The sequence below is a fragment of the Cuculus canorus genome, chromosome 3 (genome assembly GCF_017976375.1).
Source record: "Cuculus canorus isolate bCucCan1 chromosome 3, bCucCan1.pri, whole genome shotgun sequence".
Lineage (NCBI taxonomy): Eukaryota > Metazoa > Chordata > Aves > Cuculiformes > Cuculidae > Cuculus > Cuculus canorus.
This window is the reverse complement of record NC_071403.1, coordinates 100071972-100084910: the sequence shown is the minus strand read 5'-3', so window position 1 is coordinate 100084910 and position 12939 is coordinate 100071972. Positions and strand designations below refer to the sequence as shown.

Below are 12939 nucleotides of genomic sequence, written 5' to 3'. Positions count from 1 at the left end.
GTATTTATCTATTGGGTAAAGCAGAAATGAAGGTTTGATAAAGAAGATGCAGCTCTCGGTACTATTTCATTCGATAAATATACTTTTGGCGTGGAGTGACAGGATATGTTATTTTGACACAAAATGAAAGCGTTACTGCAGATATAGAGACATAGATATACACGAAGACAGCTGTATACATTCATTTATAAATTAGTGGGTGCACGTGGAAGGAAATCTGAGCGTTTCTACTTTACAAAGCGAAGCTGAAAAATATCCCATAGGTGAGGATCTGGGCTGAGGTGGGTTTAATATTGAAGTACTAGAGATTATTGGAAATCAAATAAAAATTCGACACGCACTGACCCATTAGAGGATTTAGCGGTGAGGAGGGAGAGATTTTCCAGGGCTTTTGTCGCTAATGTTTCAATGCTAGGCGCTAACTTTAAGAAAAGTGTCAGTAGAATAACAAATTGAGGGCATGAAAGGCCACGGAGAGAAAGCAAGCAAGGATGCTCTTGACTTCTTAGCAGTTGCTTAGAAAGGATCTCGAGCTTAATGTGGGGACTCAATCAGTGGAGAGCACAAAGCTGGGGAAAGGGGGAGAGGAAAGTTGGGCTCAGCACGTGCACTTTGGTCAAGTCGCTCGAGCGAGCACCGGAGGGGGAGCGGCGGGGGCACCCGAGGCTGCACCCCCTGCCCCGCTCCCGGCACGGGGGCTGTGTCTAACAGGGCCCCCTCTTGCACCTCTGCAGGAGCGCAGGGACAGGACAACCCACCCTCCTCGGTGGGACGGGGGCGGGAGATCCTCCGGGCGGCCCCGGCACAGCAGCGGCCGCCGAGGTGGGTAACCAGGCAGAGCAGAATTTGCCCCTTTCCCACTGCACCGGCGGTAGATTTTGTTTAAAGATGCAGTTATCCAACCCGGTCTTTCCCTGAGAAACAGGCGGTTTTAAAGCCCGGCTGTAAAGATTTTTAACAGCTTAGCGAATGTCACAGATAAGGGAAATCTGGGAGATGCTCCCAGGACACCAGAACTTAATGGGCTTCTTCAGCGGCGGAGGGAGCTCCATTCCGTTCCCTGTGAGTGTTACACTGCAGACAGGATTCGATATATACTCTATTTAATCTTGCTCTGTGACAGAGCTGTTTAAGTGTATACCATGCCTACATTCTTTGTATCGAGACCAAAAGGATGCATTGTTGAAAGAAAACTATTCAAAATCTTTCATCTGATAGAAAAGATCCAGCAACTGTGAGGCAGCTACAGCACAATGGTTCTGTCTACATAATAGGTATCTCATAAAAATACAGCGTGTCATTGCAACAAAAAGTTAAAAGTCTTAAATGTATCCATCTTATGTATTGCATGAAGTCAATAATATTCTAACCTTGCCTGCACCCCGCCATTAAATGGTACATGGCACTTTAAAATCGAGGGCATTGTGATTGAAATCCCAGTCTCTAGCAGAGAAAGAGGGGAGCAAGGTAAGTTAAGCGAGGACCATTACGAATGTAATGACCTCAGGGTAAATATTCATTAGGAAGAGAAGATTCCTCTTCTAATACTCAGCCTATTTTCTTTGGAATGCAATATCACGGAGCCTAATGTAGTCGCAAGAGGGAAGATTTAAAAGAAGATTATTTCCAAGTGTGTTAGGTAGAGTTTTTGTTGTTTTTTTTGGGGGGGTATTATTTTCATTTTCCCTAGACACTTTTCTCAAGTGGGACGCAAATGCCAAGAAGAGGTTTTTTTGTTAAAAAGTCACCTTTCCTATTTTATTCGGACGGCTAGAGAAGCTCGTTCCTTGCTTAGCCCCTGGTAGGGGAAAGCAGAGAACATTTAAGCAGCGCAGTTAGCAGCCCTGCCTGTCTCTTTCCCCTTGGTAGGTGCACTTAGCCGGCGGAAAGGGAGGATGCACAAAAACCCCGGGGACAGAGTTTGCCTCCTGAACTGCACTTCTCTTTCTGAAGAACAGTAGCTCCGACCTCCAAACCAACGGAGATCGGCGCTTTATAAAGCAGCTGCGAACAGCTGTCCCGTGTGTTAACAGGGTCACATAGGAGAATCGAGCCTTTTTAATTTCCAGACACAAGGAATTACTCCCTCGAAGCCCGGTAGTATGTATGCATTTATTTATTTAATTAACTAAGACAATAAAAAAAAAGGGCAGCTCGGACAGATAAATGGGGAGGTGGAGGGGGAGCCCGGGCCGGGGCACATCTGGCCGTGGGAGGCCGCCCCGTGCTCCGGGTCCCCCTGTTGTACCCGGTCCGCGCACTCGCCCTGCGCGGCAGCCAACGGGCGCGTCGCCTGGTGTGACCTTCAGGGAGCACATTTCAGCTGCTAAACATCGAGAAAAGTGCTTCCCTGGCTCGCAGGCGCCATATTAATGCCGGGAGCTGGGGCTGGGGCGGGAGGGGGAGGGAGGTTTCGCAGTTGGTCTAGTTTTGCGCAGTTGTTAATTTAGACTGGACGAGCTCTCGACGGTTCTGTGAAAGCAGAAAGTATCCTGGGATTCTCCCCCCTCCTCTCATCCCCCCGTTTCCACTTCCCCCGAGGGGATACGCTTTGTAATATCGATCCCTGCTCTGGGACGCTATAGAGCATCCTCCCCGCAAGGTGGGGATCCCCGAGGACACGGGATGCCACGGGGTCCCGGCCCAGAGCCCCGACAATCACTTTGTCCGAGTCCCGGGTACCCCTAAGGCAGCGCCTGAGACTGCGCACCTCTCGCCATCCTACTACTCGCCCAGGCGGGAGTGGGAAGACACCCCAACCCCCCCTTCCTCTGCGCACCCCCAGTTTGAGCTGAGGAGGCTGCGAGCAGCAAAGCAAGACACACACATCCATCTCCTCCCATGCAAAATACTTTAGAAGCAGTGGGTTTGCCCTCTGCTGAGCTCCCCCAACTCTCATCGAGACCTGCTGCTTAGTCAACGGGGTTCTGCTTTGTTTCCCACCCCTCCAATCGGGTTTTTATATAATGTGACAAAAAAAAAAAACCAAAAAGAAACTTTTGCAGATGGGCCTAAGAGGACGAAACGACACCGCTAGCGCAGCGGAGACACAGAGAGTGTGACAGAATCGCTCCTTCCCGGGGCCGCGGGGCCAGGGCCGTCCTAAAGGTTCAAGTCCCCCTCAGGATTTCGGAACAAAGGCAGCCCAGCCCAGCTCCGCCACGCACAAATGTCCATTGTAATCCTGGGCTTTTCCTCTTCCCACCCCCCCTTTGCCCTGTTTTCCAGCCTGCGGATCCTGAAGGTCAGGTGGAGAGGTCATGGCTCTGCATCCCCTATAAATAGATTTTGATATTTAGACAGCTATTGCTACTCAATATTAACTTACAGGATAATGGCGAGAGATACCGTATGCGCTGAACCTGTTATTCACGAGTGAGCAGCAGCTGTCGAATACAATTCTCGTCTTTTCGCCCTGTTTAGCTATAGCGCAAATCAATAGGGCAAAGGACGTCTTGAGGCTGGGGTGGGGACGGTGAGCAGGGTGGCTCCGAGGGGACACAGTTGCCAGTACAGTGTAGGAACTGTACAAAGGCTTCCGAAAGCTGAAGTCAAGAGCCAGGTAGGCACAGACCAGCTCTGAGCGAGTGCAGGACCAATTCAGGAGCGGTTGGCCGAAAGCTTCCAGAGCAAGGTTTCTCCTAGGGTTTCTGACACTTCTCTTTAAAACACGAGGAATGCTGCTAAGGTGGAAAGGTCTCCCCTCCGCACACATTCACAGCCCTATTCCCCCTAATTCTAATTTCTAAAATCGTGTATTCCAGGTAGATCCGAGCCTCTTGTTTTACAAGAGCATTCAAGGGAAGGCAAAGCCTTCAGCTATGGGTAATATTTTGACGGAGCACCATGAATTCTTGTTTCCATTTCATAGAGTATCCTCTTTTCTGCCTGACCCCAAATCCTCTTCTGCCACCTGCAAGGCAGTAATGGTTTTACTCTGCCCAGCTATCTCGGGTGCCAACACTTTTCTTGGCAGTGCCATTAAGTAACCCGCCGGGATGCAGCGAGCACTGGAGGACCATCTGAGTGGCATCCGCGAAGTGGCATCTGACCTCCGAAGGCATCCGCGGTCCCTGAGCAGGGGAGGGGGTGCATGGGTCCTTGTGGGGGTGACCAAGACCCTGCGGGACAGGGAGAGGAGCAGGGCCAGGCTGAAAGCATCTCTTCTTCTTCTTTTTTTCTAGCTCACGTGTGGGTCTTGAGCCTTCTGCAAAGCAGAAACGCAGTGTCACTGGCGAGACGGCAGAAACTAGTTTCAGTCAAGATATTTTTGTAGCAGGACGGGAAAACACGCACGCGTTTCCATCCACTCACCTGCGCATGGGTGGGTCACAAAAGGGGGGCTGATTATTGCTTGCGTGTGAATTTTGTGACTAGAGGAGGGAGCCTGGGGAAGGAGGAGAGAGGCGCTGGATGGTTTTATTCAATCAATAAATTGCTGAAACCGTTCTCAAGATTTGATTCTCCCCCTTAGCTCTTTTGACTCACACTTCAAGGTTCATGTGTAACATCTGGTAGTTGTGCGTGTGTTTCCGGGGACGATGTGCTTCGTATTTTAAGAAAAGGGATTATTACCCAGGAAGTGACACAAAAGAGGCAGTTTTCAGACGCTGCCGCTCCCTAAAGCCATGAGGTTTTACAAACCAGCCCAAGCAGCAGTGAAACAAACTTTCTGTCAGAAGTTTCCTGGCGCTCAGGAGGGACGAGGCCGTCCCCCTGCCCGGCCGGGCACCGCTGGATTTGCTTCTAGTGCCCATCATTCCCGGCCAGCGCTCAGCCCGCAGGGCAGCTGCCCTCATCCCGGGCGGCCCGAGGCAACGGTGAGAGCCCTTTCCCCTTGGATAGAAGCGGGAGTGCTTGTGCCAAGAGCCCGACCGAAGGGACAGACAGAGCTTTTCTGGGTGGTTTCTTGGCTAGACAGGAAAGGAAGGTGCCGTCTATCTTTCCCCACACCCCACCTGCGCCCTGCGCCTCTCCCCAGGAGCTCCATAGGGTGCCGGGAGGCTCCCTCTATCTCGTGGCTCTCTTTGACCTGCTGTGCTGCTTAGGGCGAGCCGTTAGCGAAGTTGTCCTCGTAAGGGAAATCAAGAGTTTTTGCGAGGTGCAGTCCCTATACATTTTTAACTACAGTGATTACTAAATTAATAGCAGGCCCTAAGACAGATGTCAAAACGTCTTGAAAATGTTTATCTGTGAATAATTGAGAAGGTGCTAAGGCGCATTATCTGATTGTATAATGAAATATGTATGAGGAACAGCTGTTTGCAATAGTCACCTCCCGTTGTTTCATTAGCCCAGAGCCTCCTCTTTAAAGCCGCGCATCCCTGAAGTTGCCCGTTCAGCGCCGCCCGCTTCCAGCGGCGGCCGAGCAGGAGCCGCAGCGGGGACGGGGCAGCCCGGCGTTGTCCCTAGGCTGGGCCGGGGGCTCTAGACCTGCTATTTCTCACTGGTGGCTTGCTCCGAGGGCGGGCGGGAGGCGGCGCGGATGGGCTCCGAAAATGCCTTGCCGGGAAATCGCAAGCTGAAGAGGATGCCCCGGGAGGAAGGATCCTAGATGTTCACTTTGGAAGCGCAGCAAACAGCCATTTATTACGATTTCATGCCGAGCTCGATTGCTTAGTGTTGACATAAACTTCCAGACGTCGAGCATATGCTGTTGCACAGCGTTGTTTATGTGTGGTGCCAGATGTTGCTTTGCATCCTATTGTCTGGAGACAATGTTTAGTTCAGGTTAAAATATCTTTACTTAAACCGCTCAGTTGGCCATTGTGTGAGCATTAGTGAAGTGTCATGGAGAGGTAATGGGAAGTCCGGGGAGGTTAGCGCTCCGAGCGTGGTCAGGAGGTCCTTGGTTCATGGTGGGGTTACAGCCACCACTGTCATCTTTTGTTTTCCCTCCTCAAGAGAACCCTTGTCCTTCCTCTAAAAGGATGTGCCCCGCTCTTTTTCCCTTCGGAGCTTTCTCCGCTGCTTCCATGAAACGGCCCGATGTTTGTTTTTCTAGTTCCCCCTAAATCGCCCGAAAGAGGAAAGGAAAACGCGTCTCTGCGTCACCGCCACTTCGGGCAGGACAGGGCGATTCTGGCTCCTCGGGGAAATCGATCGGGGCTCAAAATACCCTCAGCCCCCGCCGAGCCGAAGCACCCTAGCTCCCGGCTGCACCCCAGCACGGCGATACCCTCTCTCATCAGGGCAAAAGCAGCTCTCCTGGAGCCTTTTCTCCCCTTTAACCCCTCAGCCTGGGTCAGTCGTGACAGCTGACCTGTGGCAAGACTTTTGCACCGGGAGAGAGAAGGAGGAGGAGGGGGGGGAAAAACTATAGACTTTAATCGGATTTCTCCCCGAACACTTCTGGTATGTTGTTGTTATGCATCTATATGGAGATCATTATTTATAAATGAGCGAGTACAATCAGTCGCAAAGACTTTAAGAGCCCCGGATTTGTGTCATTAAGTTGAGGGCGGGGTAAAGTGACTTAGCGGGAAGAGAGGGACACGGAGGGGACACGGAGGTGCTGGCCGGGGGTGGCGAGCAGGAGGTCACCTGCCGTGCTGCTTTCCCTTGGAGCCATCCTGTCTCTCCAAGCGACACGTTTGGGAGCCCTCATCCCCCGCGCCCGCCGGTCCGGTCCCTGCCGTGCAGACTCTAACTCTGTTTTCTTTCCCCGCCTCACACAATCCAGGCGTGTTTTGCCTCTGAACTGGATGCTCCGCTAAAGAGTGGAGGCGATGCGAGAACGCTTCCAGCAGCGGCTGCTTTTGTAGGTCGAGATAAACCCTACCCTCACCGCTCCCTGACATTTGCAGAGCCACTCCAGGATGCGGCTAACGTCGCTCCAAATGTCCGAATTAAGCCACGCTGTGTATCTCAGCACTGAAAGCAGAGGGTTTGCACTGCATGATGTAGATGTATTTGTGTTATTTCTAGCGTGTTTTTTTTTTCTTGTGCATAATCCCTTATGCCTTTTATTATAATCCTGCACATCACAGTTAATCTGTGATGATACTGCTTCGGAGGGACCTGTTGCACACAGTGGTGGTAATTTGTAACCTTGGTAACAGTTTTAGATAAAGATTATAACGATGATGTCAACTGTTTTTATTCACCAAACCATAAATGGGGTCTCAATATTATTATGCATGTAGAGGACAGAGTTTAAGAAACAGGAGGTTCCGCTTTACTTATTATAATGTGAGCTATCACTTTTTAGCTTGTCCTTAGTAAACACGATCATGGTTCTAAATAGTATAAAGATTTTCAGACTGCTGAGGGCACTGTAAACTTTAATTTTCTGAATGAGGGGAATTATACCGTGAATTAGGGTTATCAGGATCCAAGTACCCTTACCAAGAACATTTTAGTCTTCCAGAGAAATATCTCAGAATAAGTACTACTTAGAAACCCTAATGAATAATGCTAACACTGACTAGCATTAGCCTTCTGCGCAAGCTCTCCCCTCTATTAAAGCTTATGGAAAATGCTCCCAAGCTGAAAGCAAAATTAAATGTAATTGCTTTTATTTACGTATTGCTTTTATATCATTAAAATATTTTTGGTTACATTTATTGAACAGCATCCACTTCGATTATTACCTGCCATATCTATTAATCCATTTTTCTGTATTAACTACACCACTGTTAGCTGTTAAAATGTGTGTACACACTCATAAATATGTTATATATTGCCTTTGCAAAGATACATTTCAGTTCTCATTAACAAAAAAAGTCTTGCAGAAAATTCTATGAAGCATGTTTTTCATGCATACTTATTAACAATCACAATTGTCAAGAATTAGATATGCACAGATTGCAAATGGAAAGGAAATATTAGATGCGAAATGAAATATACAGTAGAATTGAACCATAACTATTTTTCCTCCTTAAAATAAAAAATTTGCAGAGTGAAAAACTGAGCTATTAAGCTTACTTAAAAGATGGCTTTGTTGGTTTAATTATACTGTAGTTATTTTATAAATATGTTTCAAAGGAAGCTTGCCATATTGAATGTCAATGAAGCCTGTAAAGAAAAGACTTACAAAAGCTAATGCATACCAAATACCAAATTTTAGTCATTAGCATTCCTATTTATTACAAACTAAAGGAACCTATTAACAGACAAGAATTTCTATTTAGCTAGCATTACAATGTTTAGCCATTAAAATAAAAAAGGACAAAAAATGATCCCCTGCCACTTAGAACTATATGTTCGTTTTACTTAGAAAGGCATATGTATCAAAAACCTCCAATAACAGAAACTATGATTCTTCCTTATTAGTGACTGTATCAAACCAAACCCCGTACCGCTTTGTTCAGGCAAATTGTCTGCTTTTTCCGAAGGACGAGATCTGTTTGATTAAGAGCTCCAGGTATTTTGCACGTACCTTAAGAGCTGCATTTGAGGGTAACTTTAGGTTATGGGGAATCATAGGCTGTCTTAGGGCTGGTGCAGGCCTACAGGGTCAAGCCTGGAGGCTGCTGGGCATTCAGCAGTTTAGGTGAAGTCTGGCATGCGGATAGCAAGTTTCACACTTAGGTCAGAGGAAGGAAGGACTAAACCATTCATTGGCTTAGGCAGGCTGCTAACCAGAAGTTCTTTTCAGGTGCTTGCCACAAAATCAGCATATTCATATGCTGCCTGTTTGTTCAAGAATTCCTTTGAAAGCTCTCAGCCAAGCATTTCTGCTTTTCAAATATCCTTCAGGAAAATAATTTTTTTTTTTCTTGAAGACAAGTGGTGCGTATGTTATACACCTCAGAGTTTCTAAAAAAGGTATTATTACATAACATATATTAAATTTCACATGCAAAAGGTAAATAAGTTTTCCTGTGTTTTTTGCTAAACTGCACAATTTTATGTAAAAGGAGAAGATTTTTGGGGACACTGATATTTGTGGTGAGGTTAACAAACAGGTAGTTTTTTCCCCTTTGTTGCATCTGACATAGTCCTTGCCTTCTCAGCTCATGAGCATCACTCCTTGAGACTCTGTCGTTTCTATTCAAGTTGACAGAGAACTTCAAAACAAGTCCGAAGAGGGAGCACAACTGCTGCAGATCTTCTGGATGACAGATGCTGTCAAATGCTTGTTGTGCCTCAAAGATTACTTCAGTTTTCAAAGAATCAGGGTGAGAGGAGGTGGGGATCAGTTCGGGAAAGTTCACGCAGTGCTGAACGCAACTTATCGGTTTAATTTTTGTTTCAGATTTCCATTGCTCATTTCTAAAACAGGCTTTATATTTAACCTAATAAAAGGTTCAATTTGACTAACAAGGGCCATTTTTGATTTAGATTATGCAAGAATAGAGTGAAGACTTGTACAAAGAAAATTCACTGTGTAAACATCCTGCCCAAGAAAGGAAGGTTCACCCTTACTCCATGTACAGGATCTGTAAGTACAAGAAATTTGTTCTCTTCAAAGATTTAAACTCCCAGGCTTTAGGATGCCACTGTAGAACTGGTTGTTTACAGCTTTTACATGAACATATGGTGAGAAGTTTGACTGAAATGGTCCTACAATCAGTGTTTCTTAGCATGTATGATATACTTTGAATAAAGGAGTTCCTGTATGACCTCATTTATGTGATCTATGTTGCTGCTTTTCACTAATGAAAACAAAACTGGTCTGAAATTTGCATGAGTGTGGTTTCTGGGGATAGCAGTCTCATGAAATCAAAATGATGCAGCCTGCCTCTGATTTTGCTAAGATAAATTAGAATTTGGGAGGAAGAATCTCATGGAAAATTAAATATAAAAGCAATCAGAGTTTTCTGAATTTTTAAGAAGTTCTACTTTTCCTTCGAGATATTTTCTGAGTCAAAGATCTTTGCTTCTGTTTATTATCAATGAGAAGTAGTGGTTCAAGAGGCTGCAAACAGACAGCCCAGATTAAAATAAGCCTGAAGGAATCCTGATGTTGTCTCTCAAGTATTGTAACTTTCAAAAGGAGAGCTTTTTCCAGGTCAACATGTCTATAAAACAAAATGGAGCTGATCCATAGATCTACAAACGAGATGCTGCTGGAAAGACAGGAGACATCTTGCTGGTCTTTCACTTACACTTAGATGGCATACTAGATGTCTAGAAGTTTTTCAGAAGAAAAGCTTTCATTTGCACTGTTTCTGCCTACCAAATCCAAACTGATTTAATTCTAAGCCCTGTTGCTAGAGTGGCAAATATATTTAAAGGAGAAATGATGATAATACAATAGTTCCAACAACGAAGTTCAGACAAAAAAAGAGCAGCCCTATTGAAGAAAAAGTGGTGTGATGAATCACTCCTTTGTTCAAACTGTCCCTTTAATACAGGGCAGAATACAAGAGTTTGAACAAAAATGCTTAAAATGTTGCATTCTCAGCAATGCTTTCTCTTTTTTTTTTTTCACATTAAACCATCCATAGTCCTTTGTAGCCATATACAGTATGCGACAGAGCTATTTGGAAAAAGATTCATCTATCAAGTTTAACAACTTTCTGGTGTAACTTCAGAGAAGTTTATTGCTTATTCATGTGGAAGTGAGCACACCCAACTTGTTTTGCCTGGTTTTGCTACTTTTGCTGGTTTGCAAGGCTGTTCTGGTAGCTGCAAATGGCTTCTCAAGTGACATTTCCTGACATTCAGTGGTGTGTATTTATCAGTATTCTTCACCTCACTTCTATATGTGTAATCTATTTTGTTTTGTTCTTCATAGCAACCTCCTTTTCACCGTCCGTGCCTTCAAAATGATAAATGGCAAAGTGGCATATTTCCCTAGCTGCACTAAAATGTCACTGTGAAAAATCTTTAATGGACTAAGTGTAGCTTTTCAGGTTGTAACTTGTCAAGTTACGGAGAAATTCTAGAATTTCTCCTTAATCCACCATTCTTTGGAACCACACCACTGCAGGAAGAGACTAATTATAAGTTACACCAGTCAGAGCAGGACAAAAATAAATGAAGTAGAAACCATTTGATCAAGACTCATTTTATATTTGCTTTCTGTGCTTGTCCTGTATTACCTGGTTTCCTCTGTTTAGGCTAATACCTGAAAGAGCCTTACTGTTTACATATGAATATGCATGTATGCTGAGATCTGTGTTAATTTAAAGACTTATCAATGAAACACTGAATGCATTCATATGGCTCCTACATCTAGGGGTGACAAAAGAAACTCTCTATGCTGACCAAAGTAATAGTACACACTAAGAAAGAGTCTCTGTTATGATTAAAACAATCACTGAAAATAGAAGAAAATAGTGTTATTACCTTGTTTTAGATCAGGTAACAAAGTGGAGTGAGAATAACCGACTTAGACTTTCAGGCAGCCTCAGAAATAAAATGTACCTGCCTTGGACTAAGGGACCTAGGAGGCTGGCTTTCTTTCAGTTTTCTGCTCCTATTTCAGTAGTCTCCATTTATCTTTTTGGACATAGTGCTCAAGCCCACAAAATGTATGTGTAAGAGAAAAGTTTCTGAGAACATTCATGCCAAATCTGACAGCAGAAGGTACTTGGGAGTCACTTTTCTTTAGTTTTCCCCGCCTTCGCAATGAATACTTATAAGAAATATCTTGATTCCTTGGAACTAGAGAGTTTTGAAAAGAAACATGCTTACCTTTTCTATGATCCTAAAGCATCATCCTCGTATTTTCCCTCATCTAAAAGCTAGATAATGCAAAAGGAATGAAATGCTAGAACCAACAAGAACGTGTGTTCTGCAGCGAATGGTCAATTGTGAATTTTATTTGACAAAACATAATTCTTTTTGATTCTGAGGGACAGCAGCACCACTCTAGTTCTTTCTACAAAGTAGGAAGTAGCCAAAATTATTTGTAAGTTACTTTTCTGCTACTTGTGCATAAATGGCATTTTCTTTAACAGTGAGGACAAGGGACTGTAAATCTTTAAGTGCTGTGGAGCATAAAATACTGACTTGATTTCTTATCAAGGGGCAGGGTGCAAGTGCTTTAGGGTAGAACTTGCCTTCCTGTTCTTCCATTCTCTATACCAACTTTCACCTTATTACAAACTCGCTACTACCAAGGCCTACACAGTCTTATAAGCATACCAGTTCCACAGGGCCCGCATTTCACCCCGAGGATTTAAGTGTTCAAATAATCCGTGACAGCTTTCTTTGAGGATGTGACTTTAAATCAGTGTGCCTACAAAATCTACCTACTGAGAAAAAGCTTTTTTTCTGGATAACCTTAAAAATAATATCAGTTTTAGGAAAAAGTGCGTTGTGAGTAACATTTTCAGTGCTTATTTAATGTGTGGACATAGATTGTCTGGTATTTTGTATTGGAGCAGAGTTCAGATCTCACTTTGTTTCCAAGGTAAAGTTACAGGGAAAAGAAACAACTACCTCTGATACTTCTGATATGAATAGCAGGGGAAAGGTTTTTGTGTACCGAAGAGAACTTGTGTCTGCAAGCATTTTTATTTTCCTACCTAGTTAAAACAGTTGTTCTAAGAGAAGATACTGCCTCTTCCTGCAGTTCTTACCTTATTTTTAGACCACACAACTACAACAGCAGTGGTATTATCATACTTCGCATGACATGTAGGTTCAAGCAAAATAAACATCTAATGCTTTTGAGACTAATTCTTATCATGCCTTTAGGCCTTTGCACTGCTATTTTTTTGCAGTTGTCACTGCCCTGGAAGCCAATGGAGGCTTCATGCTTGGACCTACAACTTTGTGGGCTTTCCCATAATGCTGTCCCTAGAGGACAAACAAAGACTTTTCTCCAGTTCACTCTGCAGCCTTCAGCAGTTTTACCTTCAGTTTACTGGGTTTACTACCTGTCATAGTGAAAGCCAGATGCATATGTTCTGCTACCACTACACGCAAACATTTGAGGAGCTCTAAAGAGCCTTGGGGTTCTCTACTGCTTTCAAGGAACTTTCTGCTCACTAAGAGGAGTGTAAATTCAGCTGCTGAGCAGGGTCAGAACATGACTCTCAG

The 12939-nt window shown here is 44.8% G+C and overlaps 1 protein-coding gene across 6 annotated transcripts in view; it reads left to right on the top strand.

The window, feature by feature from the left end:
• LOC128851794 (uncharacterized) overlaps positions 1-12939 on the top strand; it is a 33877-nt gene that overhangs the window by 5370 nt on the left and 15568 nt on the right. For all 6 annotated transcript variants that reach the window (XR_008449241.1, XR_008449242.1, XR_008449244.1 and 3 more), the window contains one exon: positions 9286-9385. Coding sequence is in view for 1 of the 6 variants with exons in the window: in XM_054063272.1 (XP_053919247.1) it covers positions 9286-9385 (100 nt within the window). In the remaining 5 variants the exon portion in view is untranslated. The remainder of the gene's footprint in view (positions 1-9285; positions 9386-12939) is intronic.